Source organism: Canis aureus, chromosome 14 (genome assembly GCF_053574225.1).
Source record: "Canis aureus isolate CA01 chromosome 14, VMU_Caureus_v.1.0, whole genome shotgun sequence".
Taxonomy (NCBI): Eukaryota; Metazoa; Chordata; class Mammalia; order Carnivora; family Canidae; genus Canis; species Canis aureus.
This window is the reverse complement of record NC_135624.1, coordinates 12,854,233-12,880,707: the sequence shown is the minus strand read 5'-3', so window position 1 is coordinate 12,880,707 and position 26,475 is coordinate 12,854,233. Positions and strand designations below refer to the sequence as shown.

At 36.0% G+C, this 26,475-nt stretch overlaps 1 protein-coding gene across 3 annotated transcripts in view; it reads left to right on the top strand.

The window, feature by feature from the left end:
* Positions 1 to 23,097, top strand: part of NUDCD1 (NudC domain containing 1) — an 82,214-nt gene extending 59,117 nt beyond the window's left edge. For 2 of the 3 annotated variants that reach the window (XM_077846990.1, XM_077846989.1), the window contains 2 exons: positions 19,080 to 19,239; positions 21,774 to 23,097. In XM_077846990.1, the coding sequence (XP_077703116.1) occupies positions 19,080 to 19,239; positions 21,774 to 22,066 (453 nt within the window). In that variant the 3' untranslated portion in view covers positions 22,067 to 23,097. The remainder of the gene's footprint in view (positions 1 to 19,079; positions 19,240 to 21,773) is intronic. The other variant, XM_077846988.1, reaches the window with a different exon arrangement.
* Positions 23,098 to 26,475: the final 3,378 nt, after the last annotated feature.

Here is a 26,475-nt window from a genome sequence, read left to right as displayed (position 1 = left end):
TCCCAGCCTGGGACCCACAAGCAAGAGGAATATCATAGGCTCAAAAGAGTTAGGGAATCAGTCCTCACACTCTGTATTCCTGGCCCTGGGGAACTGCACAGGGAAGGTCAGTCCCCATAATATCTGGCTTTGAAAATCAGCAGGGTTCATTGCTTAACTCTGGAAGCTTTGAAAATTATGGGGCTTAATTGAGAGGGCCAAGAGATAAGAAACCAAGTATCCGCACTTAAAGGGCTCTTGTGCTATATTACTTGGTCTGAGACCCAGCACAGAAGCATCAATTTGAAAAGTACTTAGGGTTAAACATAGAAATATATTGCCTAATTTCAGGACATGTGCCAGAGGGGCAGGAATCTGTAGGAACTTTCACTGGGAACAGAGGTGCTGGAAAATACCATTTTTTGTGCCCTTCTTCACCCTAGCTGGCTGGAAGCATGTGGGAGCCAATTTTGATATTCTCCCAACTACTCTGCAATGTTCCTTTCCGCACTCCATCATTCCTTGTAGACTTAACCACTCCCAGTCTGTCCCCCCCAGCACATGCTCCTCCGAAGTGGCTTCAGCCTGGACCATCTGGTTGGCAACCCTGACCAGAACCACTGTCCCTCTAAAGCAGTTCCTGCCCCAGGAAGGGGAACCTAGGCACCCCCTTCCACCACCACCAGCATGCCCACAGTAGCTATAGCCAGGCCTCTCAGCCAATTGCCAGGGGCAAGCCAGTGTACCTGCAGTCATTACAGACAGCTAGCATAAAGGCTGATCATGCTGGTGGCAAGCTCTGCCCACCAGTTTGCCCACAGTAATCATGGCAATTCATTATTGACCACTTGGTAGAGGGCCGGCCCTGCCTACAAGCAACCCCAGGCCCAGCAGGAGGGTGCATGCAGCCCACAGAAAGGACATCCTTGGAGCACCTGGTTCTAGTGACCTGGGGGAATTGCACTTCCAGGCACCACAGGACACCTTCTACATTAGGCCACTATTTATTCAATACCAGAAGACACAGCTCACCTACCTAATACATAGAAACAAACACAGAGCCAGACAAAATGAGGAGACAGGATTATGTTCCAGACAAAAGAACAAGACAAAACTTTTCATAAGAGCTAAAAAAAATGGAGATAAACAGTCTACCTAATGGAGTTTGGAGTAATGTTTGGGCTTGAGACAAGAGTGCATAAACAGTGAGAACTTCAGCAAAGGGAAAGAAAATATAAAAAGAACCAATCAGTGCTGAAGAATACAATAATTGAAAAATACAGTACAGGGAATCGACAGGTTAGAGAATGTAGAAGAATGGATTGGGAATCTGGAAGACAGGATAGTGGAAAGCAACCAAGCTAAACAGGAAAAAAATAATTCTTTAAATGAGGAGGTTAAGGGACCTCTCTGAAATATCAAGTGTAATAACATTTGCGCAAATAACATTTGCGTTATTGTTTTTAGGAGAAGAAAGAAAGCAAGAGAAAACCTGTTTGAAGCTATAACAGCTGAAAATTTTCCTAACCTGGGAAGGAAACACACATGCATATTTAAGAGCCCCAAACCAGATGAACTCAAAGAGGTCCACACTAAGACACAATAATTAAATTGGCAAAAACTAGAGATAAAGAGGGACTCTTAAAAGCAATGAGGAAAACAAATAGTTACATACAAGGGAGAGACGTTTCAGCAGAAACTTTTCAGGCCAGAGGGGTGTGGCCTATGTTCAAAATGCTGAAAGAAGAAACGTATAACCAAGAATATTGTACCTTCACAATCTAAGGAGAGATTAAAAAGTTTACCAGACAAAAGTTAAGGGAGTTCATCACCACTAAAGTAGCCTTACATAACAAATGTTAAAGGGACTTTCTTAAGTGGAAAAGAAAAGGCCATAACTAAAATTGAGAAAATTTTGAAGGAAAAACTATCACTAGTAAAAACAAATATACAGGTAAAGGTAGAAAGAAGATCAGTCACTTATAAAACTAGCATGTACATTGAAAGATAAAAGCAGTAAAATCAAATATATCTTTAAAAATTAGGAGATACACAAAATAAAAGATATAAAGTAAGACATATACATAAAACATAGAAAAGGAAGTATATATGTTCTAACTTAATATAGACTGTTGTACACATGGGAAGTTATATATGAACCTCATGGTAACCCCAAACTAAGAACCTATAATAGATACACAAAATCATAAAGAGAAAGGAATGTAAGCATAACACTGAAGAAAGTAAGTCACAAAGGAAAAGAGCAAGACAAGAACAGAACTACAGTAGTAACCAGAAAACAGCAAATGACAATAAGTACATAGTTATTGATTACTTCAAATGTAAATGTACTAAATGCTCCAGTCAAAGATATAGGGTGATTGAATGGATTAAAAAAAATCCATGCATATTCAGCCTATGTAAGACTTTCAGATTTGAAGACACATAGAGACTGAAAGTGCAGAGATGGAAAATAATCCCATGCAGATGGAAGTGGGAGGAAAAAAGCAGGGGTAGCAATACTTATATCAGATAAAATAGACTTTGAAACAAAAACTGGAAAAATTTTTTTAAATAAATAAAACGACTGTAACTAGAGACAAAGAATGGGTAATTGCACACTGTTACATAATGATAAAGAGATCAACCCATTAAGAATATATACCAATTGTAACACTACATAATGATAAAGGGATCAATCCAACAAGAGTATGTACCAATTGTAAATATCTATGCAACCTACATAGGATCACCTACAAATATTAAAAGACATAATGGGAGAAATTGACAGTAATACAATAATAGACTTTAGCACTCCACTTAAATCAATGGATACACCATCAAGACAGAAAATCAGATTAGTAAGGAAACCGTAGTTTTGAATAACACAACAGACTAGATGAACTTAATTAACACACACACACACACACACACACACACACACACACAGAACATCCCATCCCAAAATGAAATACACTTTCAAGTGCACATGGAACATTCTCCAGGATAGATCTCATGTTAGGCCACAAGACAAGTCTCAACAAATTCAAAGAGATTGAAACCATATCAAACATCTTTTACAGTCATGGTGTATGAAACTAGAAATCAATTACAAGAACAAAACTGAATAAAACACAGACACATAGAATATAAACAGTATGATGCTAAACAACCAGTGGGTCAATGAAGAAATCAAAGAGGAAATCAGAAATTACGTGGAGATAAATGGAAATAGAAACACAATGACTCAAAATCTTTGGAATGCAGCAAAAGCAGTTCTAAGAAGGACATATATAGCCATGCAGGCCTATCTCAGGAAACAAGAAAAATATCAAATAATCTTACCTTACAGCTAAAGGAATGAAAAAAAAAAGAACAAAGGTCAAAGTTAATAGAAGGAAGATAATAAAGAATAGAACAGTAGTAAATGAAATACAGACTAAACAAACAATAGAAAAGACTAATGAAACTGAAAGCTGGTCCTTTGCAAAGTTAAACAAAATTGATAAACTTTTAGCCAAAGTCATCAATTTAAAAAGACTCAAATTGAAGCAGAAATGAAAGAAGTTAAAACCGATACCACAGAAATACAAAGGATTATGAGACTATGGCAAAAAATTATCAAGTTATTCAACCCAGCTTGAGCTCTCCTGCCTTCTGCAGCCACCTTCCAGGGGCCCACCCAGTCAGCTTGCCCGTGGTCACGGTTCAGCCTGTGGTTTTCTGTGTTCCTTGCCCACTGGGGGCGTGGGACACGCCCAGACCTGCAGGAGGGCAATTACCGTACACCTTATATACCTCTGCTTTTGTTGTTTTCAAATGCTAGATGAATGTTTCTGTGCTAGGTTCTTTTAAATAAAAAGGGGTTAAAACCCAGATGCTGTATATTAATTTGTAATTATGTATAAAGTAAAGCAGTTTTACAGTAAAACTGCAAAAAATTTTTTCAGTGTGTTTTCTGGGATTTTGCCACAACATACTGGCTTTGTATTTTATTTATCTTCCTCTCTAGTTATTGGCTTCAGACTCTACTTGTAAAGTCCCCTCCACCCTTTCAAAAAATAAATGTCCTTTAAGTCTTAAAAAAAAATTAGTTCCTAGAAATCTATAATCTTTCAAGATTGAGTTAGAAAGAAAGAAAAAAATCTGAACAGACTGATAACTAGTGAAATTGAATCGTTAATCCAAAATCTCCTAAAAGCCAATGTCCAGGAAAAGATAGCTTTGAAGGTGAATTCACTAGAAATTTAAAGAAAAGATAATAATACCATTCTTCTCAAACTGTTTCAAATAATAAAAGAGGAAGGAATGCTTACAAATTTATTCTACAAGGCATTACCCTGATACTAAAGCCAGGCAAAGACACTAAAAAAAATTACAGACCAATATTTCTGATGAATATAGATATAAAAATACTCAACAAAATATTAGCAAACCAAATTCAAAAATACATTAAAAGGATCATGCACCATGATCAAGTGGGATTTATTCCAGAAACGCAAGAATGGTTCATTCTCCACAGATCTGTCAACATGATAAACCACATCAACAAAATGAAGAATAAAAAACCCATAAGATCATCATAACAGTTGCAGAAAAAGCATTTGACAAAATTTAACAAAAAGCATTTGACAAAATTTAACATTGATTTGTGATAAAAACTTTCAATAAAGTCAGGTATAGAGGGAGCATACCTCAACCCAGTAAATGCCACATATCAAAAGACCACAGTTAATACTTTACTCAAACTGAAAATTTTCCTCTTACAATTAGGAACAAGACAAGGAACAAGACAAGGATGTCTACACTTGTCATTTTTATTCAACATAGTATTGAGAGTCCTAGCTGCAACATCAGACAACAAAAAGAAAAAGGCATCCAACTGGTAAAGAAGTAAAACTGAGAAGTCCCACTACTGGGTATTTACCCAAAGAAAACAAAAACAATTCATAAAAATAATATGCACAAGCGCCTGGGTGGCTTAGTTGATTAAGTGTCCCACTCTTGATTTAGGCTCAGGTCATGATCTCAAAGTTGTGAGATGGGAGCCCCTTGTCAGGCTCTGGCTGGGTGTGGAGCCTGTTCAACATTCTCTCTCTCCCTCTGCTCCTCCCCTATCTTCTCTCTTCCTCTCTAAAAGCAAAAACAAAAAACCCTAAAAGGTTTTGCACCCATGTGTTCATTTCTGTATTATTCACAATAGCCAAAATATGGAAGCAACCCATGTGTCCATCAGTAGAAGAATGGATAAAGAAGATGTAGATGTTTACACACATGCCGGCACATGCACACACACACGCACACACACACGAATGTTACTCAGCTACAAAAATGGATGAGATCTTGGCCATTTGTGACAATATGGGTAGACATAGAGAGAGAATATTATGCTAAGTGAAATAAGTCAGAAAAAAATAAATGTGATTTCACTTATATGTAGAATCCAATAACCAAAACAGACAAAAAGCAGAAACAGACCCATAAATACAGAGAACAAACTTGCCAAAGGGAAAGGAATGACCTAAACAGGTGAGTGGGAGTGGAAGAAACAGGCCTGCAGTGATGGAAAGAATAAGTCATGGGAATGGAGGACACAGGTATAAGGAATATAGTCAGGTGATGTTGTAGTAACACTATATAGTGACAGATGGTAGCCATACTTGTGGTTAGCATAGTATGAAATAGATACTTATCAAATCATTATGTTGTTCATCTGAAACTAATAGAACATTAGATGTTAAACTACAATTAAAACTATCGCTGCAGATGACATAATATATAAGAAAACCCTAAAGACTCCATCAAAAGTTTGTTGGAACTAATAAGTGAATTTACTAATGTTGCAGGATACAAAATTATGAAAATCTGTTGTTTCTGTATGCTAATTACCATCATAAAGAGGAATTAAAAACATCTCATTTACAGTTGCATCAAAAGCAATTAAAATACCTAGGAATAAATTTAACCAAGGAGGTGAAGGACCTTGTACTCTGAAAACTAAAACATTGATGAAAGAAATCAAACAACACACAAGGAAATGGAAATATATACCGTGCATATGGATTGGAAGAATTTATATTGTTAAAATCTCCATATTGGCGCCTGCCTTTGGCCCAGGGCGCGATCCTGGAGTCCCGGGATCAAGTCCCACGTCAGGCTCCCGGTAAATAAATAAATAAATAAACAAATAAATAAATAAATAAATAAGAATCAATAAATAAATCTATCTTAAAAAAAAAAAAAGTCCATAACAATCAAAGCAATCTAGATATTCAGGAAAATGCCTATCAAAATACCAATAGCATTTTTCACAGAACTAGAACAAAACATCCTGAAATTTTTATGAACCACAAAAAATTCACTAATAGCCAAGGTATTGAGAATGAACAAAGCTAGAGGTGTCACAATCCCAGATTTGAAACCATACTACAAATCACAGTAATCAAAACAGTATAATACTGGCACAAAAACAGACACATAAATTAGTGAAACAGAATAGAGAGCCTAGAAATAAACCCATGCTGATATGGTCAATTAATACATGACAAAGGAGGCAAGACTATACAATGGGGATGGGGCACTTGGGTAGCTCAGTTCGTTAAGGGTCCAACTCTTGTTTTGACTCAGATCATGATAAGGTCATAGGACTGAGCCCCGTGTAGGGCTCTGTACTCAGCAGGGAGTCTCCTTGGGAATCTCTCCCTCTCCTTCCTCCTCTCTTTCTGCCCTTCCCCCCCCCCCACTCTAATAATAAATCTTTTTTTTTTTTAATGTACAATAGGGAAAAGATAGCTTATTCAATAAATCATCCTAGGAAAAAAGAACATCTACATGTAAAAGAGTGAAACCAGACCACTTCTTTATACCATATACAAAAAAAAACCCTCAAAATGGATTAAAAAACCTAAATATAAGACCTGAAGCCATGTAACTCCCAAAAGAACACATAGGCATTACAGTTTATGCCTCAGCCTTAGCAATATTTTTCTCATTGTCTTTCCTCAGGCAAGGGAAACAATAGCAAAAATAAATAATTGGAACTACAACAAACTAATAATCTTTTTGCATGGCAAAAGATTTCATCAATAAAATGAAAATTCACTTACTGAGTTGGAGAAGAGAATTACGAATGATATATCCGATAAGGGATTAATATCCAAAATACATAAAGAACTCCTATAACTAAAAAAAAAAAAAAAATCTGTTTTAAAAATGGGCAGAAGGGGGATCCCTGGGTGGCTCTGCGGTTTAGCGCCTGCCTTTGGCCCAGGGCGTGATCCTGGAGTCCTGGGATCGAGTCCCGCATCGGGCTCCCGGCATGGAACCTGCTTCTCCCTCTGCTTGTGTCTCTGCCTCTCTCTCTCTCTCTCTCTCTCTCTGTCTATGAATAAATAATAAATAAAATCTTTAAAAAAAATGGGCAGAAGATCTGAATAGAATTTTTCCAAAGAAGACACACAGGTGACCAAGATACCTGTGAAAATATATTCAACATTACTAATCTTCAGGGAAATACAAACCAAAACCACAGTGAATCATCATCTCACACTGGAAGAATGGCTAGTATCAAAAAAGACAAGAAGTAACAAATGTTGGTGAAGACACAGATTAAAAGGAACCCTCATGCGCTTTTGATGGAAATGTACTTTGGTGCAACTGTTATGAAAAACATGGAGTTGCCTCAAAAAGTTAGAAATAGAAATAACCACATGATCCAGTAATTCCACTTCTTGGTATTTATTCAAAGGAAATAAAAAACACTAACAATAAAAGCACTAACTTCCATTGTTCATGTTAGCATTATTGATGATAGCCAAAAACCAACATTGGGAAATATTATGTGTCCATTGGTGCATTAATGGGTAAAGAAAAAGTGTATATACATAAAATATATTTTTTAGCCATAAAAGAGAATTTTGCCATTTGTGACAACATGGAACAGTTTGATGGCATTATGGTAAATGAAATAAGTCAGAGAAAAATATATGATCTCACTTATATGTAGAATCTCTGAAACAAAACAAATGAACAATGACAAAAACAGACCCGTAAATACAGAGAACTGGTGGTTGCCAGAGGGGAGGAGAGTAAGAAGATAGACAAAATAGGTTAAGGGGATTAAAAAGTACATACTTGGAGTTATAAAAAAAATCACAGGGATCAAAGTATAGCATAGGGAATATAGTCAGTGATATTATAACAACTGTTGATTTATGGTAACTATACTTACCGTGGTGAGCATTTTGTAATGTATATGATTGTTGGATCACTATGTCATACACCTAAAACTAATGCTGCATTACATGTCAACTAGGCTTCTATTAACATTAACAAAGAATAGTTACTATAAAATGGGCTTTGGAGAGCATCCAGTGATGGTAATTAAGAATATGGATTTGGAAGCCTACCCAAACTAAAATCCCACTTGCTGTTTATTAGCTTCTTAACTTAAATGTCTTAATGTCTTAGGTTTGAGTTCCTTCTATAAAATGGCATCATATTCCTAATTCTCAAGTAGTGAAGTTTAAATAATGTACTTGTAAAATAGTTGTAAAATAGAAATAAGTATATATTGTTCTCTGCCTCTAGTTCCTAGCACAGAGTTCCTGAAACCCTTGTAATTTCCTAAATGATAAGAGCAAGAGGAGCATCTTTTTTTTGTAATATCTGATCTTTTGATATAGGTTCCTGACAGAGCCACTAATCCCTTGGTATTTGACCCTAGGTCAAATAACTCCTAGTAGGTTATAGGAATGTCCTTTGTTCTAAGGAGATAACTCTTGGTGGGCTTTTCACCAGAAAGACCACACCATGATTAGAAGCTTGGAACTTTTCAGCCCCACCTCCTATCCTTTAAGAAAAAGAGAGATACTAGAGACGGAGTTAATGATTGATCATGCCTGTGTGATGAAACTTTCATAAAAATCCCAAAATGCAGTGTTCATTGAGCTTCTGGGTTGCTGAACACCTTACCATGTGTTCAGAAAGATGGCATGTCTGATGAGGGAATGAAAGTTTTGTGCACCTTCATATAGATTGCACTGTGCATCTCTTTTATCTGGATGTTCATTTTTATCTGTTATCATATTTTTTTATAATAAATATGAGTTTTGTTAACTCTCTTAGTAGATTATGGAACTCAATGAGAGGGTTTTTAGAACCCTGATTTGTGGCCAATCAGAAGTACAAATGACAACTTGGGTCTTGAGATTGGCATCTGAAGTGAAGATTTGGGAGAGAGTCTTGTGGAACTGAGGCTTTAGCCTGTGGGATCTGATGCTCCCTCCAAGGAAATTGTGTCAAAGCAGAATTGAATTGTAGGACATCTTGCTGGTAAAACCCACACATCTGGTGTCAGAAATGTTCTGACTCTGATAGTATTGTGAGAGTAAAGGAGAAACACAAGAATATCTTTCCCTTATACAATTGTAGATACAGATCAACGCAATACTTAACGCATAGTGAGAAATGGGTAAATTTTAGCAATTTGTTCTCTGTATAGAATGTTTGGATTTGGAATTAAATAATAGAATTTGGAATTAAAGTTCCATATCGTTAACTTTTCAGTCTGGCCTCAAAAATACATTTTGTTTCTGAACAGATAAAACCTTTTTCTTAATACTCATTTTCAATTTAATTTGGTAATAGCAGTGATTAGAGGTTATTTAAATGTCTTTACTTGGACATTAATCTTCAAAAGTCTTTATTTGCTAAGTGTTCTACAAAGAGAAGAAAAAGTCTATCAACTAACTACTTGAAATACATTTCAAAGTTTTCTCCAAAGAATATTTTACTCTAATTGTATTGTAGTCTTACTAGTACTTCAAAGATAAATACAATCTTTTCTTTAATAAATATGAAAATAGAAGAAATGTGGAATTATATTTGCCAAAGGGTTTATGGATTTAGGAATTTTTTCCTAAATTTGGCAGTAGCAAAGAAGAAGTTTGTCAAATACGTAAATTGTCTAGTATAAATTAATTCTTCTAATTTAAGTGTTAAAACTTTAAAGTTCTTTTTTAATGGAATCCTACTAAAACTTATTTGCCCAGCATCTTCTATAGAATATTTTGAAGAGAAAGTAACATTTTATTGATAGTTGAATGTCATCAGGGTAAACATAAATTACCATGCTGTATATGTATATAGTAATACTCAGAGATATTTGAAGTAAGTAAGGCTCTTTAACCCTATGGCTAATAAGTACCTTTAGCCTTCTCCATTTAAAAATTTTATTTTCTGGCTATTCATGGTTTGTTTCAGTTCTTTCCACTGCTAATAAACTACTGGGTATTACTTCCTTTGTCAGTGTTGGCCCAAAACAGTTGTTCTTATCCTTCTTTCTTATTTGCTGTCCCATTTTGCTCTTGAACACCAACCTGTCACTTTGAGATTGTGGCATATGTTCTTACTACTCAGGGAACTTTGAACATCTTATTATTGATTCTTACAGGTAATTGCCCATGCCAGATAATAGATAATGTCTCACTTCCCTTGTTTTGTCTGCTTCAAAGTATGATAATGTTTTTGTTGTTCTGCAGACATTTTCTTTCTTATGTTGATATTTTTTGTTTTTATAAGATCATACAAAAGTGCCCTTAATTTTAATTGTAATTTTTAATTATCACATTTCATTGTAATCTTAATTCTGATTTGTTTTTCTTTTGGACAAAATTATGTTGTGTGGATTTTTAGAGTTTGCAGGAAACAGAAAACCTCCGGAATTATCTTGAGATGGATATTTAGTTGCAAACATAAGTGGGGATTATAGGGAGCCGTAGAAACAGTCTCTTTCAGATCTCATGAAGAACTAGAAGGTCATTCTATAAACAAATACATTGGCAAGTCAGGTCTAAAGGAGAAGTAGAAAATTGTTTAGAAAATAGCATGTAGTTTTGATGAACAGGTAATCTGCTTAGCTCTTGAGAACCGGATGTCCCTTGCTCTGTACTTCAGTGCAGTGCATGACATCTTTCCTGGATTATTTTAAGTAACAGTAGTCTTAAGTTGCTGGAAGAAGAGCATCAAATCTTAGCATCTCAAGGCTCAGAAGAAGACCTGTTGCTGCTGAGGGGGGAAAAAATAACTTTTGAAAACACCTCTCTAGGCCTAGGGGAGAAATCAGATCATCTGAGGCCTATTAGAAGTTTCCTACCACTGGAGGAAGGAGAATATCACTGAAAAGGTCCAAACCCTGAAACTCAGGGATATAAGGCCCAGGACTAAGGCTGAACCAAGAGTATGAAGCCCCTCAACTCCCTGCCATGAGGCTAGGAAGCAGCGAGTAACTGACAACAGCAGTCTACCACTAAAGAAGGTAAAGCATAGAGAGACTCTGACAGGCAGATAGATATATAGTGAAAGCCTAAAGCTGGAGGTAAAATAGAGCTGAGGAAAATCCTCCATCAACTCAGCCCCCACCAGCCCCTACCAGTTAACACGAGGGGAACTTGAAGCCAGGGTTGCACTGAGAGTAACTATAACAACAACAGAACTCAAGTTTAGACTAGCCTTTTTACACCCTACTCTGTCATAACTACCCACACTAATGACCTAGCAGAAGTGTGTCCATTCCTAGGCATAAATACTACTTACCTCAGTCTCTACTGCCTTTCACATCCAGTATTCGATCAAAAATTACAAAGCTTGGGGATCCCTGGGTGGCGCAGCGGTTTGGCGCCTGCCTTTGGCCCAGGGTGCGATCCTGGAGACCCGGGATCGAATCCCACATCGGGCTCCCGGTGCATGGAGCCTGCTTCTCCCTCTGCCTGTGTCTCTGCCTCTCTCTCTCTCTCTCTCTCTCTGTGACTATCATAAATAAAAAAATAAAAATTAAAAAAAAAATTACAAAGCTTAAAAGGGGGGGTGGGGGGCACACCAGAAAGAAACATCCCACTGACAAGAGATAAGGCAGACTACGTCACAAGACTCAAATCTCAAATGATCTGTATTTTGGAACTACCAAACAAGGAACTTAATGTAACTGTGTGACATTAAAGAGTTTTGTGGGGAAAATGGGTTACATGGATATATAAATAAATACAGAATAATAGCAGAAAGAAACTAAGCAAAATGAAAATTCTAGGAAAAAAAACACAGCAAAAAGAATGCCTTCAACATATTTATCAGTATATTCAATATATCTGGAAAAAGAATTAGTGACCTTGAAAATAGGTTATTAAAAATTAGTAGAACCTAAGCCAAAGTGGGGTATGGGATGGGAATTAAAAAGAAAAAAACTGAGCAGTTAGGATATATGGGGAAATATTAAATAGTCTAACATACATCTGATTGGGATCCCAGAAGAGACATGAAACATTCACCAAAATAGACCAAAATAATCAACAAATTTTGTTGATTGTTTTAAAAGTAATTTAAAAAATTTTAAAAATAAAAAAAAAAAAAATTTTAAAAATAATCATAAACTGATTGTTCTCTGACCGTAACAACTAAAGTAGATATTAGTAAAACAGAAAAATCTGGAAAACCCATCCAAATAATTTGGAAATTAACACATTTCTTAAATAACCCATCAGTCATACTGAACCTCACAAAGGAAATTAGGAAATTTTGTATTTAATGAAAATGAAGCACAATCCATGTGGGATGCAGCTAAAGCAATGCTTAGAGGGAATTTTTATAGCATTATAGGTTATATTAGAAAAGAAAAAATATACTAATAGTTTAATCTTGCACCTTAAACTAGGGAAAGAAGAACAAACCAAATCTAAAGCAAAGATTCTGCTCTTAAAGGTAAGAGCAGAAATCAGTGGAACTGAAAATAATAAAGAAAAGCAATGAAACCAAAAGCTGATCCTTTGAAAAGACTAATCTTGGTAAATCTCTAGCAGGATAACCAAGGAAAAAGAAAACACAAATTATCAAACCAGGAATAAAAATGTGCAGAAAGGTCCAAAGACACTAAGGTGTAATAATGGAATATTATGAGTTCTATTTATTTTCATATCTTTGACAATTCAAGTGAAACAAATTCCTTGAAAGATAAGCATTACCACAGTTCACTCAAGAAGAAATAGATAACTGCAGTAGTCCTATATCTGTTAATAGGATTGAATTTATTGTTAAAAACCTAACAAAACTCCAAACCTAGATAGCTTCACCATTGTTCTACCAAACAAAGAAATAGTATCATTATTCTACAGACTGTCCCAGGAAATAAAAAAAAAAAAAAAAAAAAAAAGGAACATCTCAACTTATTTTATGAGGTTGCAGTACTCAGCCAAAGATAGGACAAAATAAAAAAGGAAAGAGGAAGGGAGGGAGGGAGGAAAACCAGTATTGTCCATGAATATAAATGCAGAAATTCTCAGTAAACTATCAATGAAATCCAGTAGTAAGTAAAAGGATAATACATCATGACCAAGTAAAGTTTATCTTGAGAACTCAATACTGATTCAGCATTCAAATTGACATTCAGTATTATCAACAAATGAAAGAAAAATATTTTAGTCCCATTTATGCCATTTATGATAAAAATGCTTGCCAAACTAGGAATTGAAGGTAACTACCTCCCTGAGAAACCTAGAGTTAACATTATACTTTATGGTAGAAGATCAAATGCTTCCCCCCCTAAGATTGGTAACAGGCAAGGGTGTTTGCCCTCTACTCCTAGTCAGCATCATGCTAGAAATCCATCCTAATGAAGTGAGGCAAGAAAAAGTAGTAAAAAGCATAAATAATTATCACAAAATTCCAGTACTATTATAAGAAGAACGAAACCATACATTGTTTAGGTTTTATCTTAAAATCAGTGTTTATATGCAGTTCCTTTATCCACTTAGTTTGCAACCTTTGAATAGAATTATAAGCCTGTTTTCCTTTTTTTTTTTTTTTTTTAAAGATTTTATTTATTTATTCATGAGAGACAGAGGCGGGGGTGCACAAACACAGGCAGAGGGAGAAGCAGGTTCCATGCAGGGAGCCCGACATGGGACTCGATCCCGGGTCTCCAGGATCACACCTCGGGCTGAAGGCAGCGCTAAACTGTTAAGCCACCAGGGCTGCCCAAAGCCTATTTTCCTATCATGGCCAGTAACCAGCAACCCAAGAAGGATCAAACATCTTTCGGTGGCGTGTGTTTGTGTGTGTGTGTGTCATAATCTTGTTTATTTAGCTATGTGGAATACTTGATTTAAAATGAAGACAAGGAAGGCTGGACTTTACTAAATAAAATGAATATTACACAATCTCTTACTATACATAGAAAAATTCTAAAATGTTTACCTCATTAAAGCATGTTTTGTCTCACAGTGTATTACTATTTGCAGTTACTATCATCAGACGAATTTTAATTTGTTTTTAAAACTTACAGAAACTTGGTTTTGAGTATATTTAAAACACCCAATCTTATTTCAAGAATAACTGGTTCAGGGGCACCTGGGTGGCTCAGGTTGTGATCCTGGGGTCCTTGGATCGAGTCCCACATCAAGTTCCTCTCAGGGAGCCTGCCTATGTCTCTGCTCTCTCTGTCTCTCATGAATAAATAAATAAAATCTTTAAAACAAACAAACAAACAAAAAAAGGAATACCTTGTTCACTTTTTCCTGGGCAGATCTGCAAACTACTGAAACATGCAGTATAGTAAAGTATAAAATTGAAAGTGATGGGCATACAGGTAGAACTATATATAAAATAGAATTTGACAATAAAATGACAAGCAGATAATGAATTTTTCTTATTTTTGAAATGGTGCCAGAATCTAGAAACTTGTCTAAATTGAACAACATAATTAACATAAAGGTTTTCTTTGTAATAACTATTCACACATTCTTCGGCATAAAATTATTTAAGTGCTACACGATTCTATGAAGATCACTGCTGAGTTGCTGTGCTTTCCTCATTAATGTTGCTCATCTCATTTGTTTAATTTGCAATGCCAATAATATTTAAGGAAGAATCTATAGAAGATGCCTAGAATGGTAATAATATTTGCATTTACTAAGGTCTTTCTAAATGCCAACACTCTGCAGGTGCTTGAAATATATTTTACTCATTATAACAATTACAAAATAAGTACTATTATTATCATCATATTTACAGGAGAATAAAATAGGGGCTAAGTATCCTACCTAGAGTCACAGTTCTCACACTCAAAGACCATATAAAGGAAATGAGATAAGTTCTGTAGGAGAGGTATAAATTATTATTGCCATATTTCTTTTTATTAATATTGGAGAAAACTGCTCAGAAGAGAAGGTGCTATTTAAGTATGGCATAAAGTACAGGCATACTTCATTTTACTGTGCTTTGTAGATGCAGTGTTTTTGTTATTTGGCCATCTTTTTTTACAATTGAAAGTTTGTGGCAACTCTGCTGAGCAACTCTGTGGGTGCCATTTTTCCAACAGCGTTTGTTCACTGTGTCTCCTTGTCACATTTTGGTAATTCTCAATAATAAAAAAGTTTGAAATATTATATTTGTTATGGTCATCTGTGATCAGTGATCTTTGATGTTAACTATTGTTTTTTGGGGGTGCCACAAACTTTGCTCATATGAGATGACAAACTTAATCTATAAATGTTGTATACATTCTAACTGCTTTGCCAACCTGGCCATTCCCCTCTCTTCCTCTCCAACCCTCCCTATTTCCTAAGACAATAATAATGAAGTTAGTTACCAATTAATAACCCTACAGTAGCTCCTAAGCATTAAAGTGAAAGGAAAGATCACATGTCTCTCACTTTAAAATCAAAAACTAGGCCTCTTGCTCCAAATGGTTAGCTAAGTTGTGAATGTGAAGGAAAAGTTATTGAAGGAAATTAAAAGTGCTACTTTGTGAACACACCAGTGATAAAGCAAAACAGCCTTAGCTGGTACAGATTGAGTTTTAGTGGTCTAAATAGAAAATGAAACCAGCCACAACATTCTCTGAAGCCAAAGACAAACCCAGATCAAGACCCCAACTCTCTTCAATTCTGTGAAGGCTAACAGAGGTACAGAGCTATAGAAGAAAAGTTTGAAGGTAGCCAACCTTGATTCATGAGGTTTGAGGAGAGAAGCCATCTCCATAACATGAAAATGCAAGGTGAAGCAGCAGCAAGTTATCCAGAAGATCTGGCTAAGATAAATAATAATGGTGGCTACAGTAAACACAGATTTTTCTTTTTTTTTTTTTAAACACAGATTTTTTTAAAAAAATATTTTATATATTTATTCATGAGACACAGAGAGAGAGAGAGAGAGAGAGGCAGAGACACAGGCAGAGGGAGAAGCAGGCTCTATGCACGGAGCCGGACATGGGACTTGATCCTGGGTCTCCAGGATCAGCCCTGGGCTGAAGGCAGCACTAAACCGCTGAGCCACCCGGGCTGCCCCAACAACAGATTTTCAATAGACAAAACAGCTTTCTATTGGAAGAAGATGCCATCTAGGACTTTGATAGCTAGAAATAGGTCAGTGCCTGGCATCAAAGCTACAAAGGATAGGCTTGTTGCTCTTGGAGGTGAATTTAGCTGGTGTTTTTAAGTTGAAGCCAGTCCTCATTTATCATTCTGTAAATTCTAGAGCCCTTAAAAATTGTGCTTAATCTACCTTCCTTTGCTATATAAATGGAACAACAGAGCTGGATGACAGCATTTTTTCTAACAACATGGTTTACTAAATATTTTAAGCCCACTGTTAAGACCTGCTGCTTAGAAAATAAAAAGATTCGTTTCAAAATACTACTGTTTGATAATGCATCTGGTCATCCAAGAGCTCTGATGGAGATGTACAATGAGGTTAATGTTTTCATGCTTGCCAACACAACATCCATTCTGCAGTCCAGGGATCAAGGAGTAATTTTGACTTTCAAGTCTTATTTAAGAAACACATTTTATAAGGCTGTGGCTTCCATAGACAGTGATTCTTCTGATGGATCTGAACAAAATCAGTTAAAGACCTGAACAAATTCACCATTTAAGGTGCCAGTGAGAGCATTCATGATTTTTGAGAAGAGGTTAAAATACCAATATCAATAGGAGTTTGGAAATTGTTGATGATTTTGAGGGGCTCAAGAGTTCAGTAGAGGGAGTAACTGCAGATATGGAAATACCAAGAGAACTAGAATTAGAAGGGGAGTCTGAAGATGTGACTGAATTGCTGCAATCTCGTGATAAAACTTGAACTGATGAACAGTTGCTTCTTTGACATAAGCAAAGAAAGTGGTTTCTTGAGATGGAATCTAATTCTGGTTCAGATGCTATGAAGATTATTGACATTGACAACAAAGGAGTTGTTGAGTCCACTGTAATGGAGCTGTGTATAAAGTACGTGGGTGTGGAAGAAAAGGAGCATCTAAGTCGGAATAAGGGGTACATCGCAGGATCTCCATCCCCATCTTATTCATGGTTGATCTCCCTCAGTGGTTAGCCTTTTACTTGGTGGTTTAGGGTCCTCTATTCTCTCCCTGTTGTCCATTCATATATGCGAGGATCGGTGGTACATCATTTTCACTGTTAATACCCCGTACATTCTTAAGGCACTTGTCTCATAAAAGTAAACACATTGTTACGAAAATATGTTTTCAATCTGTATTTCAGTTATTTTTTTTCTTCTGTGAAAACCCTTGGTAAGTAAATAAATGAGCATATTAGAAGGACATGCAGGGAAGAGAGCTGAAACAGTGTTGGGTCTATCTTAGTATAAAAGGCCAGGCAGTTGGTGGTTTTGAAAACAAACCTCATTTAGCCAATGATTAGCAGGAGCAAAGCAAACCATGTGAAATTGCTGCTTTTGTAATTAATAGTATTTTGATTCTACTGTAATAGAGAGATGTATAAAGTGAGAGTGGAAGAGAAGGAACATCTAAGTCAGAATAAGGGGCCCATTTTTTTTTCCAAGAATAAATGTACCAGTTTTATTTTAAACGTTTCACTGTTATATAAACAAAGCTGCAGTAAACATCCTTGTAAGTATATATACACAGGTATAATCTGTGAACAATGTCTGCCAGCCTCTCTCCTTTCTGTGAAGAACAAACAAAAGCCCTATCCTCAGGCATTGCTGGAGCAACAGAAGTTGGGTTGCTCTGTCACAGGATTCTCCTGTGACCAGGAGCCTATGCTGGTACGGTTATACCAACAAATCCTCTTGCTGGAGAATCACTTCAGTTTTTCCTATTGAATACAGGTCAGGTCTCTACCTCTCATTTTAACCCAACACTTTTATTCTCCAGGCTGCTTTGAAACTCATGAGAACAATTCAGTATTTATCAAGTACTATGCATATTTTATATTTTCTACATTTGTTATGATTTTGTTCATATGGTATTTAGACATTTTTAACTCTGATAACATTAAAGAATCATTTCAACCTATTTTCATTAAAAGAAGTATTCTTGTAGGTAGAATCCAAATATGAGTCTCGACTTGATGTTTTTGTATTAAAATGAATTCCTCTGGTCATCAATATTGCAAAAAAATTAACATAATAAACATTCTTGACATGGGTACTATAAATTGTACATCAAAGTAAATAATTTATAAACAAACAGATTTGAGCTTTAATCCCAGCATTGTGGTTGTTCTTTGTAGCCTAAAACAAGTTCTCAAACTTTCCAACTATGTTCTTTTATCTATTAAATGAAGATAATAATAGCCTTGTAGGTTGTTGAGATTATTTATTACATGCCTGACATTTAAGCACATGCTTATAAAGCCTAGGAGCTATCTTTGTTCTTGGTAGTTATTATTACAAGTTACATTTGTAAACATCATATTTGTATTCTGTGGTTTAAAAATACTTTCCCGTTTAAAAATATTCTGCCAACAAAAAAAAAAAAAAAAAAATATTCTGCCTATAAATTAGTGCTTTAATATCATGTTTAAGCCAGGTTATTAGTATAGTGTAGTGGTTAAGAACATAGATTCTGGGTTTCAAATCTCAGCTCCATGACTTATTATTACCAGGCTGACCTTCAGTAAATAACTTGGAATTCCTCAACTTTGAAATGGACATCACGCTAGCACATTTCTCCCAGGCACATTTCTGAAGAAGTAATCAGATTATGCATATAGAAAGTTTAGAAGAGCTGCTGACATAGCACTGTGTGTCAGTTATTGGCATCATCATTATTAATTTGCTGTCTCTTTTTATTTTAGGTGAATCTTGGAAGCAACCAGTACCTTTTCTCTGTCATAGTGGACCCTAAAGAAATGCCCTGTTTCTGTTTGCGTCATGATGTTGATGCCCTACTCTGGCAACCACACTCCAGCAAACAAGATGATATGTGGGAACACATTGCAACTTTCAATGCTTTAGGTATAAAGCAAGCTCTTTGCAGGCGCGTTTTCTATTATGTCAAAAATCATGGTCATTTATTTTAAATTCATTTCTTTTTTTCTTTTTCTTTTTAATTTGAGCTGTCCTAATTATATTTGAATTGATTTGTGCTATAATTTCGTTGCTTTTACTATGGCTGGTGAATGTTAGTACTTTTGGAACAGTAGGATTAATCTGTTTTTATGCTTGTACACAAGATCAACACAATAGAAATCAAAGTGGTTATCTAACCACTGGAGTCATTCTAATCAGTCATTTGTTTATTCCAAGTAAGCTATACTGTATTAGAACATGAACAGTGGGTTTGATAGTACCCTACATGGAACTTGTATTCAGGTTTCTTCAGAGTAATCTTCAAAAACATAATAGAATTGCTCTAAGATAATGCTCATGAGGAGACATCTTTCATGGAACTGTCATGTCAAAGAGAGCCATTGTAATGAAAACACTTAGGGAAATGGTGGTAAGCAGAAATCAAATTTATTCTGTAGGATAAAAGGGAAATGGTTTTAAAACTAGGTCTTGAAAATTTTTAAGATACATAATTATAGACTCATGCAATAATTGGTTTTATGTCTAGATATATTAGTATTGTGTGGGAAAAGTTTTTTATATAAATTAGGCACAGTTATTGCTTTATTGAGTAATTATTTTAAACTGGCAACAGGAAGTAAAATTCTACATTCAGAATACAACCCTAATTATAGAGGAGATTTGTCAATTATCCTTTATAGTTAATAATATAGGCTGCTTAAACTGGTTAATTTAGACTCCAAGTGGATTTTTATGATGTGAAATACAAAGTTTTGTTGAAAAATTTAAACACATAATTTCTAGCCTCTGTACTATAATTTGCATTTAATTCTGAATCTTTTTTCAGTAAAGAAAGTACTATCACATAATTTTCATATGCTCAGATTATTCATTTGTATCCCTAAATCTGTTACAGAATTCTGTGCTTGAGTCTAAGTTAAATTAACGTTACATTAGATGTAGTCTTGAGATACTATATACATTATTAATTTTCTCGAGGTTAGTTTAGAATTAGAGCTGATTCTAAAATACTCAAATAGGTATCTATATCCTCTTCACTTTTCCTCCTCAGATCCTGCTGAATATTAAAAACCATCATTGAAGAATGCCTGGGTGGTTCAGTTGGTTAAGCATCTAACTCTTGATTTTGGCTTAGGTCATGGTCTAAAGGTCATGGGATTGAGTCCCATGTGGGACTCAGTGCAATGTCTGCTTGAGATTCTCTCCCTCTGCCCTTCCCCCTACCTGTACACACAAACTCTCTCTCAAATAAATAAAATCTTAAAAAATAGTATTCCTCCTTCTGTGCTCAGTTGTTCCTTTGCTCATTACTTGGTGAATCTCAATTTACATTAGTGTTCTATTTTTTACCTTACGTGTTAGGACATTCAGTAACCATGTCCCAATCTGAAAGTCCTAATTTGTATTTCAGAACACAAACACCCTTTTAACCTGTAAAGATTTTTTAAAAGACAAGTTTTTTTCAGAGCCTAATTAGTTTTCAAGGGATGTCCTAATTGAGTTTTTAAAATCAGATACTTGAATTTTCATTCCATCTTATAATCTCAAGGTCCTACTTCTGGAAGCTAAAGTACAACAAAATCCTGTTACATTTTTGGCGTATAAAAATACCACTAACATTATAAATAATAAGAGCATCCATTGTCATACTAGCATTTTCAGGTTCAAGGCCTATATTATGGACACACTCCTGAAATAACTTTACAGCAGTATTCTATAAATATTTTTCCATTTATTTGATAAAAAAAGATTCTCTGATGCTACATCTCTGATTAATGAGCTTAATTATTTTTTTTAAAGATTTGTTTATGGGACACCTGAGTGGCTCAGTGGTTGAGCATCTGCCTTTGGCTCAGGGCGTGATCCCAGAGTTCTGGGATCAAGTCCCATATTGGGCTCCCGATAGGGAGCCTGCTTCTCCCTCTGCCTGTGTCTCTGCCTCTCTTTCTGTCCCTCTCATGAATAAATAAAACCTTAAAAAATATATTTATTTATTTGAGAGAGAGAGAGTCTCAAGCAGGCTCCATACCCAGCAGGAGATAGTCACTCAGCCCATTTCACAACCCTGAAATCATGACCTGAGCTGAAATCAAGACTCTGATGCTTAACTGATTATTAAATTGGCATTTAAGGATAGTTTGCCATGTTTTCAGGTCTTTTGATTTTAGATTTTTAGTGTTTTGTTCATAGAAATAATAAGGAACTATGTTGTGTTTTTCTTAAAGAGATAAAAATCCCTATCTATTTTGTTCCTTAGAAATTAAAGCTATATTTGCACCAGTTGGAGAAATTGATTGTGGTTAATCATTAATGGTTCAGAATTCAACCACTGTTGAATATTTATGGTGTATATTTTATTGAGGCATTTTAATCTGTAGTATAGATTATTAAATACTAAATGTTTAAGCACATTTTTCTTCTTTTTAATATATGAGTTTTATTTGTTCATTTCTTGGCAGGCTACGTCCAAGCATCAAAGAGAGACAAAAAGTTTTTTGCCTGTGCTCCCAATTACTCCTATGCAGCCTTGTGTGAGTGCCTTCGTCGAGTATTCATCTACCGTCAGCCTACTCCCATGTCCACTGTACTTTACAACAGAAAGGAAGGCAGGCAAGTAGGGCAGGTTGCTAAGCAGCAAGTAGCAAGCCTAGAAACCAATGATCCTATTTTAGGCTTTCAAGCAACAAATGAGAGATTATTTGTTCTCACTACCAAAAACCTCTTTTTAATAAAAGTAAACACAGAGAATTGATTACTCCAATATATTGGCTTCTCTATACTGAAAAAGTATTCAGTGGTAGCCAGAAGGCTGGTAGTCATACTATAGCCTGTTAAGTTTTACTATGTTAAATAAAATTATCTTGTATGAATTTTTTATTTTTTAAAGGATATTGGAAGTATATTCAAGAGATTATGATTCTGTAAAAGCTATGGAACAAAGCTGCAAATTTAGAGAAAACTGGCTTCTGTAAAAAATGTAAAGAAAGTCTTAGTAAGTATAATTTTTTTAAAAAAACAGGCTGTGGAATTTCATCTTTTATATGAAAGGTGTACAATTCAGTGTTTAAAAATAAAAATATTTATCATGTATGCCTTGTTCATTAATAGTTTTCCCTCATTCTGTACCTATAGAATTTTTAGATAACAATTAAAATGTTGATTCTTGTAAATACTACATTGCTGAGGAAAAGGGGGAATCCAAGAGAAGTACAGCAGGTCCAGTATTGTTAAAGGTTGCTGAAAGACTAAGATTTTTTTGAAATTAACTTTTTCCAATTTTTAAATTTTTGTCCATTTGTTCTTCTTCAGACATAGACAAAGAGAAATGATAAGATTCCACAAAGTGTAGCTCATATTCATTGCTAAACAACAAACCACCTCAGAACTCAGTGATTTAAAACAAAGATATTTGAAATTCACTGATTTGGCCATCTCTGTTCTTTCCTTGTGGCATCTCATTCTCCAGCAAGCTAGATTTGTCTTATTCCTGTGATAGAAAAAACACTGCAGGAAAGCAAGCCTTAGTATATAAGAACTTATCGAGCCTGTGTTTCCATCATTTTGCTCTTCTTCATGGAAAAAAAGCAAATTATATGGCCAAGTATAGAGTCAGTGTGAAAGAGAACTGCACAGGAACACAGATAACAGAAGCTATAATTCTTTGGAGCCATTAATGTAACAGTCTGTCACACACAAATTATGATTTATCCTTGTAGTTCTCCTTAACCTTCTACAGTTAAAAAAGAAAATCCTGTTTATACATTAAATATTTTGTGTCATGAATTTTAGTTTCTCATTATTTCCTTGGATTTTTTTGGTTTGCATTTACCTGGAAAATCGTTCACTTTATATACCAGTTTAATGAGCAAAAACAGCTAAGATAATAGGTAACCAATCAGATATTAAGATATTTATGAAGTAGTAATTAGTGAGATGGTATCATTGGATCAGTAAATAGATATACATTTTTTATTTACTTACTAGAAGAAAATGTGTATAATCTCAAGATTGAGAAGACTTCTGAAGAAGCAGAAATAAAAAATGTAAAAGATTAGTAAATTACAAAATGTAAAATATCTTTATGGCCTGATTCTGTTAACAGTGGTAAAAGAAAAACAGCAGACTCAGGGGGGATATTTGTCAATGCATGATAGATGAGAGTTAAAATCTAGAATCTCAAAACATAATAAACAAAATAAAAAAACAAAGAAAGTATACAGTATAGAAGCAGACAAAGAATATTAACAGCCAAGTCATAGAAAAATAAGGATGGCCAATACTTCTAAGAAGATGCTTAGTCTCCCAGGTAATGAAGGAAATTGGTAAAAAAAATGTAAAGTTTTGTAACATTGCATATCAAGGTAGGGGAAAATGGGAACTCTCCTACACTGTTGGTAGGAGTGTCAGTAGGTACCAAAGGATACTTGGCAGGATGTATTCAAATAAAGTTCATTTTCTAGAATTCCAGAAATACTAGAAAACACTCAACATATGCACAGTGCAATAAATATAAGATTATACATTGTAGCAATGTTTATAATAAAAATTTGGAGGAATCTGTCCTTCATTAGGGGAATAACTAAATTGCAGTATTTTTATATTAGAATAGTATATATATTAGTATTTATAAAAAGCTTTAATTTAAATCCCTCTTTATGGGCCTGAAAACTCCCTGACACTTATATATATTTTCCACCTTTCTCATAGAAGAAAGATGCAGTTAAATTGTAACATATGGGCAATTTACAACAGGATTTGTATATACAATTTTTTAAAGATTTTATTTATTTATTCATGAGAGACACAGAGAGAGAGGCAGAGACACAGGCAGAGGCAGAGGGAGCCCGATGCAGGACTCAGTCCTGGGTCTCCAGGATCCCACCCTGGCCTGAAAGCAGATGCTTAACCGCTAAGCCACCCAGGCATCCCAGGAGTTGTATGTTTTCCTAAAGAATAGATACACCTGTGAGAACTCTTTGTTCATAAAAATGTTAAGGGAAATATCCCTTAGTACCTCAAAGGAAATACAAAAATTAAGATTATGTGTTGCCCTGGTTCCTAAATTTCTTCCATGGGAAGGAAATAAAAAGAGCCAACCCCATATCTTTGCTTTGAACAAATATTTTGGGTTTAAAAACAGGCAGGCCATGTTGCAAGACAAGTAACTTGTGTTGGATTTATTGCCAGCCACATCCATCTTGAGATTCTGTTCCACCTGTCTTTTCCTGCAGCACATTAACCCAGGCATGTATTATGGCCGTGTGTCTGAATGTGACAAGATCAATTACACAAGCATTTTTCAAGCCTCCATTTATGTCATTTTCTCATATCATAATGGCCAAAGCAAATGACGTAGCTTATTCCACAGAGTGAAGTACCTTGCAGAGTTACATGGCAAAAGACATGGGTATGGGGAGAGTAAAGAATTGGAACCATTTTTGAAATCTTTCACATGTACCCATACTATGTCCAAGCAATATAGATTTCTAACCCCTTTTCCCCCTAGTTCGTGACACACACAAAATTCTATTTACGGCACACCAGGGCTGCTCTTGGCCAGAAGTGACCTCGGCTATCCAAGGACCAAGGGATTAAATATCTAGGTAATCTTTAAATATTTGCAACACACTGATGTAAAGTCCAAGAAGTAGTGTATACACTGGAAGACTGTCATAGTTAAGTGCTATACTCAATTTTCTTTAAAAAACTAGTGAAGATTTTTATTTTTGAAAATATACTGTGCCATTTAGATCCAAAATGTACAGTTTTTACCATTTCAAATGTACATACATGTCATTGTACCAACTTTTAAAGTGAACTTTATTATTCCCAGGGAAGATGGTGGAGTAGGATTGTAGGCTTAATTTGTCCATGGATACACCTAGATGAAACCCTCATCACTATAAATAATCCAGAAAATGGCCCAACAGACTCCACAGCTAAAAGTAAGGAAGAGGCCACATTGAAGGAGGTAGGAAAGGTGGAGACATGATCCAGAGCCAAAGTGACCCACAGAGCTGACCACGGGAGGGACGCATACTGCAGGCACAAAAGGAGAAAGGAGCAGGCCCTACACCAGGCATATCAGGCATGGGGGACCCATCCAGGGAAGATGAATACTCCTAACATTTGACCTTAAAAACCAGAGGGTCTTACCTTCTCAGTTCTTACAATCAGTGGGGCTTAACATCAGTGGGGCTTAGCCCAGCCAAAATCATGGGCTCAGCTGTGGGTGGGCCAGAAGGTGATAGAAAGCAGTCCCCATCATTGAAGAGACAGCATCACAAACAGCCCCTCTGAGATACAGCACAGAAACAGCAGGTCGAAATACACCCCAGGTATACGAGGGGGATTTGTTTGTTAATCTTGGGGCTTGTGCTGGAGACTTCTCCAAGGACAAAGGAGCTGGCAGGTACTATTTCTCTTACCTGCCCCCAGCCTAGATACATAGACACCTGTAGGAACCAGCACAGCCTGAACACTCTCCACCTAGCTTGCTAACAGTGTGCCCAAGCCCCAAGTACTTGTGCAGATCTGGCCTCATCTCAAATTCCTCTCACAGCAACCAGCACCAACCTTGCTAACACTGCATGCCCCATTCCCTGTATTCTGCAGACTTGCCTCCAACACACCCTCAACTGGAGTCCATCCAAAGCGGTGCCACAAGCATGGCAGTGTGCAAACAGCCCTGATGGGTCAACACTACCATAAAGTGACTCCTGCCCAGGGAAAGAGGAGATAACCACCACACAAACCACTCCTGACTACAGTCCCAGCAGTGGGCTGGGGGCAGACATCTAGTCTGACTGCAGGCCTTGCCCAACAATGAAAGCTCTGGGACAACACAGGGGAAGTGCCTTACAGGTCTGTCCTACCGCAGCTCTAGCAAACACTTGGTCTGATCCAATTCAAGCCCAAGGCAGTCCCAGACTGGACCATTAACAGAGAGCCAAACCCTGCCACAAAAGGCAAAGAGAACCATTGCAGATGACTGGACTGAAGGCAAATGCAGTTCAGCCATAATAGTAGAGTGCATGCAACACACAGGAGACAACCCTAAGCTGCCAGGTCCTGGTGAACAGGAGCCATTGCACTGCAGGGCACTCCACTACCTCTTATAAGGCCATTATTTCAAGAGCAAAAGATGTAGATGACTTTTCT